The sequence below is a fragment of the Etheostoma cragini genome, chromosome 15 (genome assembly GCF_013103735.1).
Source record: "Etheostoma cragini isolate CJK2018 chromosome 15, CSU_Ecrag_1.0, whole genome shotgun sequence".
In the NCBI taxonomy this organism is placed as follows: Eukaryota; Metazoa; Chordata; class Actinopteri; order Perciformes; family Percidae; genus Etheostoma; species Etheostoma cragini.
Window position 1 is genome coordinate 6,683,271 of NC_048421.1, and position 15,232 is coordinate 6,698,502.

A 15,232-nucleotide genomic window follows, 5' to 3' on the forward strand; every position below is an offset into this window, starting at 1 on the left:
TGTTACAGTAAAAACAATAGAAGAAACACAACACAAATTTAATCTACACTTACCCTGCAGTATGGCATTGGTGGATGGAAAAATGGGCATGTCTACAGCTGTGTAGTCAGGGTGGGGCAGCCTAATGACACTGTTGGTACGGTGATGGGCGATGCTCCCATAGCTATCTAACGTGACTAAACTCCCATGAGTGCCACTGTTGGCAAGATGGAGGGCAGATCCAAAGCCAGGGGCTACAGTGTGGTTGGCAACTGGATTAGGGTGAACCTCGCTGGGTGGGGTAGAGCCAGATACCAGTTTGGTATTCATGAGGTTGTCCATATCCTCACTGTACTGGCTGTCCTGCCTGGAGAGGATCTTTTGAATGGGCCGTGTGGTAGAGAGGTTAGGGACACTGCAATCCCTAGAAAGAGGGAGTAAGAAGAAACAATCGGCGATAGAAAAAAAACTTCAGACGGATTGAGGAGAGAAAAGAAGGGAAAGGCGGGGGTGATATCTAAAGGTGTGATATGAGCACAGACAAAAATCTGAGTACAGTAGAATAAATAATAAGCATAAGGTTTTTGGAATCAGACGACTTTAGAAAACTGAATTATCTGTGAATATCCATGAATGTCACTGTTGCAATTGATGTTTGCATTATATCTACAGCCGCGTGCAATGGACATACTTCCTTCTGTGCTGACACATCCTCTTCCCCTCGCCGTCCGTTTGGTTGCCATGGCGATTTCTTCTTGACCTCCTCTCATTGCCATCCCCAGCTCCCTCTTGCTCTCCTCCTTCTCCACCTCTGTCAACCCCTTTGTTCTTATGTCTCCCTGTTTTTCCAGCTCCTCCCCCGCCATCCTCGCCATCATCCGCATTTTTTCGATGTGACCTCGGCTTCCTGTGTTCCGACTGCCCTCCCCCTCGACTGCCACTCCGGGTGTGATGATGGCGCCTGGAAGGTCTCTCCTCCGAGCCTGGCCCAGGAATCACTGTAGCATCCAATCGGACATGAGAGCTGGGGTGGTGGTGCTCGCCTTTACGACTCCGCCTGCTCTCTGTGGACTCACCCCTCTCCAAGGGAGCCCTGACTGGACCTGAGCCACCTCCACCACCCCCACCTACTTGGCCCCCGTGTTCGTGGAGGCGTGTTTGTCTGTGGAGCTCATCAGCAGGATGCTGCTGGCTGAAGCAGAGGTCTGAACTGTTTGCAGTGGTCTTGTTGGTGTTGTTGTTACGGTTCTCGTGGGGGTCAACCACCAACGGTCTATCCAGGTGGGTCTTCATGTCGGGACGGACGTGACGTGAAAAGTTCACCTGGAAGGAGAGGAGAGGATAGAGAGGCCACATGGAGGATGATATTAAAGATATGGAAGGGACAAGAGGAGGAGTTACAACATAAAGGTGTAATTCACAAGTCTTTTTATATAAACACTATACATATTTAAACACCAGGTAAGCAACGTGTTTACACAAGTCATCATCATCCTCATCATCATCATCGCCATTACTTGTGTACACTGATAGCACAAGTCTAGGGGGCTTTGTTTGCCTTTTCCTTTACATTGTTTTGCTCCTCCCTCCCTGTCCTTGCCTTCCAGCGTTCGTCCGGATCCAGCTCGTTATAGAGGGCCTCGCGACTGGACACCAGAGTCTGTCTCCTCAGCTCCTTGGTACGTTGTTCCCACACTGACTTGTTAATCCCCTTGTTGTTGTTCTTCTGCTGCTCCTTACTGCAAAATGAAGCATGGTGGAGAGGGAGTAGGAGATTGACAGAATTAAAGATATGTTTTAAAGACTGCTGTGAAATTACACACACAAAAGACCTGAGCATGATGTGAAAACCAACACCAAAAAAATAAGTACATGAGATAGCCAAGGACATAAAGACACACTGGGTGCTGCAGCTAGTTAAAGGGTGTCAAAGTTCTGGGTGTCTACACAGCTTGCCGAGGCGCTAGGCAGGACAGCCCTACTTTGGTAAACCAGGTGAGGACACAAGGAAGAATAACACTGAGGCAAGGTCAGCTTTTGTAAGAATATTCTATTATCAACCTAACTTCTAAAGTATCCAGTTTAATGAACAGGCTTTATGCTCCCCAAAATCCCTATCAAGCCCAACTGAATAAATGATAAAGTCACAATGATCCCAAAATTCTTTTATAGTGACGCAGTTTATACTTGATAGAGAAAGACCCCAAAACTGCCCGTGACCACCTTTCTTACCCAATAAAACTTCTGTCAGTAATCAACTTTAACTTCCTTCTCTCTCAGAGCCAATAGTCAACCACAATAAAAAGCAACAAACCGTACTGTGAGGTGCAGGCAACAGAAAATGTACTCCCAAAAAAAGCCAACACAAATTACAGCTAAAGAAAGCCAGGTACTTCATCAAAACGTTAGGAACAAAAGGGACAAGGAGAAAAAGGAAAGGAAGGTTTAAAAAAAAAAAAGAAAGCAGGGAATGGTTGTAAAGTCAATAAACAGAAAGGATTCAGAAATGAATAAACAAATAAATAAATAAATAAATACCAGTCCAGAAAGGGGTCGGTAGCGTTGTGACACTCACTGTGTACTTTGTTGCTGAGGAGGGAAACAGCTGGTGAGTGAGATGGCACGGAAGAACAGAAGGAGGATTTCATTCCAAAATGGGCTATCCATTAACCATTTAAAAAAAACAGCCAGCTTGTCCCGACAAATGATCTCTATTCGAAGAAATTGTGCCGTAAAAACAAAATTAATGGTAAAATACTTTAAATATATTCTAGAAATGCAAAAACTGAACAAATCTCAAGATTTTTTTTTACATTTTTGCTAAAAAGATTGAGCATTTTGGAATGCAATCCTTCACACAGAAACACACACGTAAACACTCAAAACACATGCACCCACGCATTCTCAAACACACACTCACACACATCTGTAGTTTGTTCCATCTGTGAAGCTAAAACAATCCTATTTATTTTTCGCTGTCCTCCTTTTGCACACTTTCTCAAAAAGCATCTTTCTTGCATCACTCACTTATTCTGCATGACTACTGCTGTCCTGTCCTGATCATTCTTTGCTTCTTTTTTACCATATATTTCTCAACTCCTAGCATTTTCTCTGACGTTCCGATTTGTCTGAACAGTATCTTTAATTTTTTTTTCTAAATTTACATGTTTCTAGCTTTCTCTTTCCAGTTAATTAAACTTTTGTTCTTAAAACTCTTCATTTCCTACCCTACTTCCTTCGGTCTTGTTCCACTTTTACAGTCAAATTCCTCATCATTTAAATCCCTCTTAAGATTACACTACTAAAACAAAACTACAAAAGTATTTCCTGTCTTCTATTATTATGTGTTGTCTGGACAAGTCAGAGAACCGTGTAATTGAAAAATGGTTATAGATACAATTCTAGATTAAGACGACATTGGTGCAATCCTATCCTATCCTATAGGCGAATATGGAATTATGTATATTTGAATCTCCTCTTTATACTTTTTATACTGTATGGTGAGTAATCTCAACCTGTGTCTGCATTAAACTTTTCATTATGGTCCCCATGCGTTTTCCCCCATAACTTTAGTGCGCCTTGCAAAGATATTGCACTGAAAAAATATAATACTCATAAGGTTGAGCCTAAATTGACGAAGACCAACCCTACAGAGGGTGACAAAAAGTTTTAAAAAACTAATAAGAGCCTGTTATGCTTTGCTACAGAGCATGCTAACAGTTTATCATAATTCCAAGACTGTTATGATAAGCTGTAGTGCTACTGAAAACACAGTAGTGAAACTCATTCCACCCTTTTAGACAGAATAACCAATTTGAATTCCTGCAATCTGTTTAGATTGTAAGGCTGGTGCACTGTGTGTCATTTTGGTAGTACTAGTGTACTACCAGTTTATTCATTTTTTTTATACATGTTAAATTGTAATCCAAGACCCTACTATCGACTCTACTCAAGGCCTCATAGGTTTTAAAGTACAAAAGAAAGGATTAAGCAACATTTATGGACACCTGTCATATTTTCTATATACAGTATTTGCAGGTGGCCAGGTTTCTGGGTAAATGTATGGGCAAACATCTCTCACACAAACACACACACACACACACACACACAAACACACACACACACACACACTGTGCATTGTACTGACAAATACATATTTAACTTCGATAGGACTCCCGGGTAAGGTTTACTGGTACACAGATACAAATGCTTACACCACAGTGTAGTACAGTACACAGCACATACAGTGGGATTCACGAAATGATGAACAATCATTGACCATGTGTATGTTTGCCTCTTGGACATGTTTGTTTATTGCATCTACATGTGTGAGCTATAAAGAGGGCAGAGGCTGATGTGTCAAAGCAGTAAAGGTCAGAACTGTGCATGTGTGGTATTTCTAAGCAGACGCGGGCTCCCCTGTTGTGCTTTTTTAGGGACAGACCACAAAGTGGTATGTGTGTGTCTCTATGGGTGAGTGTGTGAACTTTACCAGGAGTGAAAGGAAAGACCCCTGTGTATACAGAGAAAAAAGATCAAAGACTCTGACCAGAGGAGGGCTGGCCCAGATCAATCCACACTGGCTTGTGTGTTTGTGTGTGTGGGTGTGTGTGTGTGTGTGTGTGTGTGTGTGTGTGTGTGTGTGTGTGTGTGGTTTACTATGCATAAAATAGTGTGACAAAGAGAAATCGAATTAAAAAGAAGAAAAGAGAGAAAAGCTGACAGAGCACGAATGTATGTTTTAGTTTATCACCAAATTTACTGTTAGATAAGATAAAAACAGAGCTTTAACTGTTTAACTGTGGTACTGTCTACCTATGGATGTAAAAATAAATAACATATTTTTGGATGGGGGTAATTCAGTCACCAATTTGCAGCAGTGACAACACAATGCTTTTTTACACTTAAAATTATATAACGGGGGATATAGGCAGATAAATTGGGCGTAGATTGCAACATGACCAAGGTTACTTAACAATGTTGTATAGTGTGATTTCTCTGCTGGCCCTGACACACCAACCAGAAGGCTGACCATTGGCAGAAAAGGACTGTCTCACCGAGTTGGTCAAAAAAAGTGCCACGGAACACACCGAAGCCATGCTGACTACCGACGGCAGCTGATTGGATGAACGTGTCACATGGGTCTAGTTTATCCGGAAATTCAAAGCCAGACTGTCATGGCGGCTTGTTCAGAAAACAATCTCATATTTTACTAAAATAGTTCACCGAAATGTGTTTTTTGAAAACATTTTGAGCATTTGGGTTGAATCTTGCTTGACTTGTTGTTGCTGATTAAGTTGCTTTAAAGGAATGTGCAAATGTTCCAACCTTAAATTTCCCTGCCTGGCGTTAAAATGGGTATTAAAAACAAGAGTACACAGTAAAAGAGTCAGAAACTCACGCTGCAATGGAAAGGTTAGCAGCAGACAGTGGGCTGACTTCAGCCACCTCCTTGGCTTTCTGCAGGGCAATCTTCTGACTGGCAGCCTCCTCTTCCTCTTGTTCATCCTGCAGAAAGAGAGATTAGGAAGAACATCAAATGCAAAGAGAAGAATGAGATGGGACTAGTGCAAAGGTAGGAAACAGAGTAGAGGAGTGCAACACTTGTGATTTTTAGCATTCAGAAAATGAATAGTAGCCTACATAGTTTTAAAATAAAATTAGACGGCTACCTTGGTAAGTTCCTGTGCGTTGGCTAAATTGTCCACAGCGATAGCCAAGAACACATTCAGCAGAGTGTCTGAGCACGGAGGTAAAGGATATCCCGCATGTAGGAGTTTGTTTGTCCATGTGTGTATAGCACACACATACTTAAAAAAGCAGAATGATCTGTTGGATCTTACAAGAACCAAAGTCTTAGATATAGCCAATATATCCGTGTTACAATAACAACCCCGTCAGTTTATGGTTGGACTCAGTGTGGGTGGGATACATGACAAACAGATTACAGAATGAGCACTATGGTGATTAAGATTAACAAAGAAATTGTCATTATGTGTCTGTGTTTTTGCTTCTGAATTTGCATGGATGTGTATTCAGTCTAAAGTGGGTAAACAACATTTTTAAAGCACATCTGCAAATGTCTTTATAAATGTGTGTGTGTGTGAGTGTTTTGTGTGCTTCCTTGCATTTTCACTGTAAAAAGGATACAGTTGCCAAAAAGTGTGAGCACGATGAAGAAGACAGAGAAGGCCATGCCCTTGTTGACTCCGCCCTGAGACTTGATGCCATCGTACATCACCATGTTCCAGTCCTCGCCGGTCAGGATCTGGCACACGCGCACACAGACACACACACACAGACACACAGATACACACACACACACGATTAATCATGCTTTGATATAAACACACTCATACACAATATTTATCCATCTAAAATGACTAATGATATTAAAGAAATCAAAAGTGCCATTCTACATTTTTTACATCTTCCTCGTGTGCCAATTCTCTAAATCATTTAACCGTTTTGTTCTAATCTAACTCTTGTCTTCTTTTACGCTTCTGCCTCCCTCCCTCCACCAGCCTTGCCCTCCCTTCCTCCCCTTTACATCTTCTCTTCTGCTCACCTGGAACACTGTCATTATTGCTGCGGGGAAGGTATCGAAGTTGGTCGGAGGAGTGCCATTTTCAAAATTAAACCTAGGAGGGGAAGAACATAAATGGGTGAGAGAGATTGAAAAGAAAGGTGAAAGCAAAAACACAGAAGCATTTTACAAGTAGAACACGTGTTTTTTTTCTTCTGAAAAACAACTACCCAAACTAGCAATTAAGCGCAACCAATGTCTTAGTAGAATATCAGAGGTGAACTATTGAAAAAGAAATGGAGGGGTAGAAAGAGACACAGAGAGAGAAGCCAAGGTAAAAAAAGAGAACTGACTGTCCTCCGAAGAGCTGCATGCCCAGCAGAGCAAAGACTACTATGAAGAGGAAAAGCAGGAAGAGCAAGCTGATGATGGACTTCATGGAGTTGAGCAGAGAGACGACTAGGTTACGCAAGGAGGCCCAGTACCTGTTGAAAATAGACAGAAAGCGTGTGTTGAACTGGTTGTAATGTTATGTCCGTTGTATGAATATAAGAAATAAAATGATAATAGACTCACTTGGTGACTTTGAAAATCCTCAATAACCTGAGAGCTCGTAGCACACTGATGCCAAACGATGTGCCCGGCTGGATGATGGACCACAGCACTTCAAATATACTACCACATATCACCTAATACAAACACAAGCATATGCAAGCATGTCGTTATTCAACATAATGAGCAAATACTATGCACATATCAGCAAATCATCACTGTATTTTTGTCCGTGTCTGTACATCGTTATGTTTTCCCGTGTGTGCACATACAGGTGTAAAGTGAGTGTTTGCACCTGCTTATGAGTTTGTGCTTGTTGTGTGTGTTTATTTGTTTGTCTTTATGTGGGGTCAGCAGGTGGTGTGGGACTCACAATGCAGTCGAAGCAGTTGAAGGAGGAGTTGAGGTAGGCCTGCTTGCCCAGGCCATACATCTTTATGCACATCTCCGTCAAGAATATCCCCAGGAAGATTAATTCAGCAAAATCTACATAGTGGCAAGAAGACAAGAAAAGAGAAGAAATAATGACAGTGGTTTGTGATAACTGCATGCATTTTAAACACAAAAAGGCATTTTGTAATTCAAGTTTTTTAATAAAACCTGCAATTTGTATCAAAATGCATTCAAATTCTTTGTTTTTTGTATTCTTAATCAGCATATATGCTTTCTACTCCTTCTCTAAGCTCAATCTCTCACGGTGTTGTTTGTACACCCTTTGGATGAAGTATAAACCATGGGTATAATGCTTATATAACATTTTTTGTTTCTATATTTTGATCTCTTTATAATTGTCTTATTTTTATTTAGTTTGACATTTCAATTTAATTTAATCCCATGTGTGCGTGTGTGTGTACTGTATATGTAACATTTATATTTTAAAAACGAGAGAAACAGAAAGAATCTGTGTGGAAGATGTTCGGATGTGCTTGTGTTATCCGGTTGGGTCAGCTCCTTCATGGATTTAGTCACATTTACTGAAGAATGTTCTCACCCACTCCCATTCAGCAATCGGGGATGAGAGTATTTGTGGAGATAATCTGTGCATGCTTGCAACAAAGTTTGCATGTATCCCCCTTCTCTCCTACTCACATAGAAAATCCGACAGTGGGTCTGGCTGGTCATAGTGCACTACAGCCACACACATAGTGTTAAGGCCCACCAAACACAGTACGGTCCAGTAGAAGGCCTGGGACTTAACAACGTGTCGGATAAGGAAACGTAGCCGTCGCTCCCGCCGCTTGAAATCTGATCCTTCGAGCTTTGAGCTCTTCAAGCTGGCACGGGCAAACGGTGACCCTGAAAGAATAAGCAAGGCAAATGGTTCAGTGTAAGCGTAACAGTGAAGTAAACAGTGTTTTTTTGGGATGCTTGTGTACATTGAGCATCTTGGAAAAGCAAAACTGTCCACAGTGTCTTCTGCCTTTCTGATTTGTGTACAAAAGTACAAAATCATATACAACAAAACAATCTACTTGAGTACATACAGTAATATTGACATATATGATATAGATCCCGTTGTTGCCATGGGAATAAGAAGAGGATGAGGAATAAACAGAGTGAATGCCCTTTTCAGGGAGAACAGCTTCAACTTGGATTCTCCTGATCAATCTGCCCAGGATAAAAGCAGGCAAGTACAACATCACTTCCACTAAACGCTTCTGCTTCTTTTTAATATCTGATTATATTTTTAATTATAAAAAATAATGATGCATAATTCATTTTCAGACGCATATGATCTGTGCTCATTTTAGCAGATTATACTGTCTGTTGCTGTGTCCAAATTACATGATGTCTAGTGCACAACATAACTTCCATAGACTATTACAAAAAAAGCCCTTTGTCTTAGGAGAAAAGAGGGAGAATTGCGTAGCGTGAGAAGGTTAGAGGAAGAAGGTTTGGTGGAGAGAAGTAGGAAGGAGAAAAGTATGATGATGGGGGTTGAGGAAAGGGGAAAAAGTAACATGAGGAGAGAAGTGCAGAGCAGCAGAGGAGAGGAAAGGAGAGGGAAGGAGAGGAGGGTCAGGTAATGCTGATATGCAAGATAAGATAGCATCTGTTTGTACCTGTGGTTTGCCTTTGAGTGTGTGTGTGTGTGTGTGTGTGTGTGTGTGTGTGAGAGTGAGAGAGAGAGAGTATCTTACCTACGGACAGATCTCCCTCCCCTTCCTCTGGGTTAAGCAGCTCAGCTTTACTCTTATGGTTTTTTGTGGCTCTTCTACGAGAGCCTGTAATAGAAAAAAACAAACAAATCTTTAATCTATAAGACAACACTACTGGTATGTTTAATTTATTTGTATAATTGTTTTTTTTTTACATCAGCAAATTCATACCATCATAATCATTTTCATTGTCATCATCCGCCAAGATGACCTCTTCTACAAACACAAATGGACAAAACATGTTAAAATGCCATAATAGGTTTATATTTAATGACTTCAAGACAATCTTTCAATCTTTTGTTATCATCAATTGCTATTTCTCATTTTAATTAAAAGTGGAAACAATGTCTCTGGCCTGCACCTGTGCTTGTAACTCATCCCTCCTTCTTTTGTTTTTTAGCTTCCTTGTTTTTATGTAGATTGTCTTTTCAAGAAGATCAAAGGTCTGTCCTTTCTATCGGCCCCTTTATCCACTCCTTCCAACATCCAACCCTCCATTCCTCTTATCTTCTCTACATCCTTCCTGCCCTCAGCAGATGGGTCACAGTAAAAAGACAAGAGAGATAAAGAGAACTACAGACAAACACTGTGTCTTCTCTATCGCAGCATCAAACAAGTGTTTTTAATCCTTGCCACAGCAAAGTAAATCAAGGCTGTTGGCATATACTTGCACAAGTGATTGGCTATAGTTCAGATTTGTTTGTGTTACATTCGGAGAAGAACTATACCTACATTATACCTCCCAGAAACTTGCCTGACAATTTTAGATTCATGACTGAGTTGTTTGATTGTGAATCCTGATACTTAAGAGTGCTTCAAACTACTTAGGTACAATGCGAATATTGTATTCTTGCAAATAAAATATTATTAAAACAGACAAGTATCACCCCAGTGACTAGAGAGCATTATTTCCTGCTGCTGCTTCACAGTCAAATCCACCAAATTATCTTCTCTGGAAGGCAGAAAGTGTTGAGTTTGCTTTAATAATGTCGCCAACATTATTGGCAATGGATTAATTATTTTAAAAAATGGTGGCCAATTATTTGTATACGTGTCTTTGTGTGTGACAAATGAACCAAACATGCAGGATATTGTACATACCAGCTTTGCAGATCCACTCCAGATAACCGTTGAGTTCCCTTTCAATCTGCTGCTGTCTTCTGAGCTTCATGAACTCACTTCTGTTCTCCACACGCTCTCTCTCTTTGGCAAACTCCCTGCAGGGACACACACACATATGCCACACATATTTAGACACTATTTAGATACCATGCATTTTTAGTGTGACATACATGCAATAAAATACAATTACTTTTTAAATTAATTTCCAAATCTATTCAACTACTAATGTACACCTTTAGAATAAAAATAGACTGTGTGTACACAACCTTTACAATATATTTGTCACAGACAGACAGACAGACAGACAGACACACAGACATACACACACACACAAACGCTTACCCTGACAACACACCCAGCACCAGGTTGAGCATGAAGAAGGAGCCAATGATGATGAGGGGGATGAAGTACATCCAGTTCCATGCACTCCCTGAGGCATCGTTGCTCTGGAAACACACACACAGACACCGACACACAGACACAAACACACACACACACACACACACATACACAGAGTAATCAATGTTTAGCTCTCGGACATTTCCCACAACTTATAATGACCAAAGATTTAATCAGCAGAGACATAAGACATTCTTGCAACTCTAGAACAAGTCGAATAAATCAGTGAAACAGGCTCAGGTAGAACGGGTACAGCTGCATGAATCAACTGCAGTGGCAGTTTCGGTCCGTCTGTGCGGAAACTTAAGGGTGTGTTAAAGTCGTAGCCATGCACTAAACAAAATACCAGTGCAATTGTTCACGCCTGCTTGTCAAATTAAGGTGCATTTATTAGGTACGGCACATATTATATGTGTTTCTCAAAAGCTATTCATATAATTATAAAAAAAAAACATCTGGATTGAACATCATCTTAGAAAATTATCCTTAAAGTCTGTGTTGCAGGGTTTATTTTCCAACAAATTTGCACAATTTGCTTGTTGGTAATAATCATTTAACTTGGTAAAGAGTGTGATTTCTTTAACTGTTATCCATTGTATTTGATGTTGTTGGGAATCACAAAACGGAGATAATACGTAAAAGACCAGAGCCATAGACAGAGAGAGACAGAGAGAGAGAGAGAGAGAGCGAGAGAGTAACAAAAGATGAGTGTTCGGCAGTAGATGCAGATTATAGATAAATACATAGATATATAAATAGCCTACATACATAGCTAGACAGACAGAATATCTCTCTCTCTCTCTTATATACAGTGTATACAGTATATATCTATATATATACACATATAAAGATAGATAGATAGATAGATAGATAGATAGATAGATAGATAGATAGATAGATAGATAGATAGATAGGCAGACGGCCAAATAGTCGTAGCACCGACACTGTCCAACACACACACACACACACACACGCACACACACACACACACTGTTGTGAAAGCTGCTTGATGATCACCAGTAATCCAAACACTAGCCATGGCGCTATCTAGCTAGATATGACAAGCTTTTTGGACATTTACTTCGGTACAATTTTGTTTTGGTTCAAATTCATGAATCACACAATGTGCTTGTATTAAACATTTGCATGCGGCTTTAGCCAGCTCTCACTTGCTGCGGGTGGCACTGATCTTAGTGCTTCACGGTCTCGGAGCAGAGCAAAAACCAGCTTATACCAAAAACAACACAAACTGGCCTTTAACACCATTTGGAGACATTTTAAAAATGCCCATTAATCAACAGTCGTGGTTTACCTGCAACATGGGCTTTAAAGTCATCAATAAACGTACATACAATGAGGCCAATAAAAAATATGCAGGGTATTGTACTTAAAAGTGCTGTCCTCCCGCTGCTGGAGATATTAACAACAGCAGGGCTGACATGATTTAGCTTTAAGCCATCTCAATAAGTAAATGCATATCTGACTGCCACTCTATTCAGCTGCTCAGTGCAAAGTAAATAATGTATAACAAATGTTTGGTCTCTCCCTCTCTGTTGCTACCATCCTTCTGACCAGACATTTCCATTTTCTTTATTCACTCCTTATTGTTTTCTCTTCCTCCTTGTATATCCTTCTTTGGGCCCATTTATCCTGCTTTTGTCGTCCTCATTTCATTTATTTTATGTTTGTTAATTCTTTCCTTGATTCATACTTTCTTACCTTACCTCACCCCTTCCTTTTTTCACTAAATCTTTCCTTTCCTCCTCAATTTCACTGATCAGCGTCTGCCTGACTCTTTACCTTTTCCCACCTCCAGACCCCCTCTCTTTCCCACGATGCGCTCTTTCTCATAGCCTCCCTGTCTAACGTCCCCCTGCGTCTTCCCTCCCCGATCTTTCCTTCATGCGTGTAGGAAGGTATTGCTGCTGTGAACCCAATGTACCACAGACCCTTTTTTTCTACCATTAAACTTTTATTGCTTCCCTCCACAGCAGTTGCAAGAATAACTTGGGCTGAACAGGCCCTTTTAAATATAGAGCAGCACCGGGAAGGAGGGACATATGGAGAGACACACAGAGCGAGACGGAAAGAGAGCAAGGAAGGAAACAAAGAGAGGAGAAAGAGCAAAGAAAGAAAGGAATAAAGAAAGAAAATGTGCAGTGGGAAGGATAAATGGACAAAGAGGGAGAGAAGCTGGGGAAAGAGACACTACAGTACAGTAACACTTAAAGACCATCATCTACCTCTGGTTTCCTAGCAACCATTGCCACTGACAGTAGGGAACTATTTAGTCTTGGGCATGAGTGATGACACTGACCTGGTACTTATTATATGGGCAGCCTCACTGAAAATGATTCGACATTTTATCAATTGAATCTCAGTATTTTATGAAAGAAACTAATCTTGGATGGTTTGGTTGTGCAGCATGAAACTACTATTACCACTGAGACTGTTTCCAGACATGTTGGACAGACATAAGACTGAAGTTCAACTGTATTTGACTAGGTATTTAATTTTTGCTTCCCCCCCAATATTGAATGGCAGTTTTATTCGAACAAAATAGCAACAAAAAATTGCATTAAAAAAAAGCCAAACCAAGGAATTGTTCTTAACAACAGAGTTGGCATGCCAAATAAACTGATACTGTATAATTTATATTCTGAATCTATTAACTGGCTAAGGTGTTTGTCTTGCGGTTTTGCATTCTGGTTTATCATCCTCTTCACTTGAATGATCATCTCTATTCTTGCCTAAACTTACTGGCACAGAGACCTGCCTTTTATTCCAGCTTTGCCACATTCATAACTTTTATATACATGCTCTGTTTTCTTGGAGAGGCTAAGGAAGACAATCAGTGGGTTCCGAACACTCTTCAGCAGTACTTACATAGTAGAGCAGGTCAGTCCAGCCCTCCATGGTGATACACTGGAAGACGGTGAGGATAGCAAACAGGATGTTGTCAAACTGGGTGATGCCATAATTTGGTCCCAGCCAGTACTGTCTACACATGGTGCCCTCTGGACACAGCCGTGACGGAGGCTCTGTCCCACATGGAAACTCTTCTCGAATCTCACCTGAACATAGGTCAAAGCGGGGAGGTGTTTCAAAACAAAAGGAAGGCATATGCAAATATGTTGTTTGTTTTTAAGAATAGCAAGTGCTATCCTTTGGCTCAAAATATAATTTGGCCTCTTACTTTCTGGAATCAAATATGTAAAGTAATACATAGGAAATGAGGGAATTATGCAGTTATTATCAAGGAATTCAACTACATTCAATAGACTAGACTAATTTCCCATCACATAAACATGTAGTGTATTTATTTATTGTTTAGCAGGGACAATGCACAATATATATGTTGTATCAGATACACAGTATAGGCCAAATGAATGTGGAAGTAATATTAAACATTTTAACACCAAATATGTTATTATGTTGAACTATTGTTGTTTATCTGAAACAGAACATGTCTTGATTGGGGCAACCACTTAGCCGATTAACCGTGGCAATAATGGCACGCACACATGCACACGCATGCACGCACACTTTTACCTGTGTGATTGTCAAAGCAGGTTGTGTGGAATTTTCCCATGTAGAACTCCAGGCCGATGATGGCGAACATGAGGATGGCAAAGAAAAGAAGCAGGCCAATTTGCAGCAGAGGAATCATGGCCTTCATGATGGATTTGAGCACCACCTGTAAGCCTGGAGGACACAGTGTAAACAGAATTAATAGTTTTATAATCATTAACATCCATCTAACATCCGATTTAATTCAGATGTCTTTTCAAATGTTACAATCGGGTGCAGGAATCTGAAAGGTAAAAAAGGTGCAACCTGCTTTTTCCTCCCTCTATTTATTTAGCAGATACAGTAAACTCTCTAAAAAAGAAATCCCTCCATTACCAGCTGTTTAATGTTCCGTGTTGTCAAAATGATAACCATAGATATGAAAAGACCATGAGTGTATGACTGTATCACAGTCTTAGTTTGCTGCCCCCATTGGAGGGAGCAGGCTGTTTACCTGGTACACTACAGCATGTAACGGAGGGACTGAACCTGTGATCACACAATATAGTCAGTATATGCTACACATGTAATTTAAGTTAAAATCTTACCAGACTTTGTTGTCAAATATGTTTTCTTACAAACCTATGGTAACAAAGGCCACATTTTAAAGTAAGTCTTATTTAATACTAATGGTTGTTTTTGTGAAAACCGATCACATATTTCAAATGTATATCACATATTGGAATGAAATTCTAGTTTGGTCTTCAGAGGAAATGAAATGACTTTTATGATGAGTAAGCCTTGGTTTGCTTGTTCAGCCCTGTAGTGGAGTCCACGCTATTAATAACACTGCAGTGGTGCTGGAACACTACAGCCGCTATAACATTTAAAAAAGGAGCAGAGAGTGCATAGAAAAAACACTTTTGTTTGAACACTTTGGGTGCATTATGCAGAACATAGACTTTTGACACAAAATGCTTCTCCT

General features: G+C 40.3%; 1 protein-coding gene across 23 annotated transcripts in view; it reads right to left on the reverse strand.

Annotated features, from left to right (window-relative positions):
• Positions 1 to 15,232, reverse strand: part of cacna1aa (calcium channel, voltage-dependent, P/Q type, alpha 1A subunit, a) — an 83,218-nt gene that overhangs the window by 40,340 nt on the left and 27,646 nt on the right. For 17 of the 23 annotated variants that reach the window (XM_034895194.1, XM_034895206.1, XM_034895213.1 and 14 more), the window contains exons 5-22: positions 14,290 to 14,442; positions 13,624 to 13,811; positions 10,681 to 10,784; positions 10,318 to 10,433; positions 9,388 to 9,432; positions 9,199 to 9,282; positions 8,147 to 8,353; positions 7,431 to 7,543; positions 7,082 to 7,194; positions 6,859 to 6,990; positions 6,548 to 6,620; positions 6,130 to 6,247; positions 5,652 to 5,719; positions 5,381 to 5,487; positions 2,518 to 2,568; positions 1,550 to 1,718; positions 671 to 1,302; positions 54 to 403 (exon numbers count right to left, since the gene is read on the reverse strand). In XM_034895194.1, the coding sequence (XP_034751085.1) occupies positions 54 to 403; positions 671 to 1,302; positions 1,550 to 1,718; positions 2,518 to 2,568; positions 5,381 to 5,487; positions 5,652 to 5,719; positions 6,130 to 6,247; positions 6,548 to 6,620; positions 6,859 to 6,990; positions 7,082 to 7,194; positions 7,431 to 7,543; positions 8,147 to 8,353; positions 9,199 to 9,282; positions 9,388 to 9,432; positions 10,318 to 10,433; positions 10,681 to 10,784; positions 13,624 to 13,811; positions 14,290 to 14,442 (2,823 nt within the window). The remainder of the gene's footprint in view (positions 1 to 53; positions 404 to 670; positions 1,303 to 1,549; positions 1,719 to 2,517; positions 2,569 to 5,380; positions 5,488 to 5,651; positions 5,720 to 6,129; positions 6,248 to 6,547; positions 6,621 to 6,858; positions 6,991 to 7,081; positions 7,195 to 7,430; positions 7,544 to 8,146; positions 8,354 to 9,198; positions 9,283 to 9,387; positions 9,433 to 10,317; positions 10,434 to 10,680; positions 10,785 to 13,623; positions 13,812 to 14,289; positions 14,443 to 15,232) is intronic. The other 6 variants (XM_034895218.1, XM_034895216.1, XM_034895215.1 and 3 more) reach the window with 3 other exon arrangements.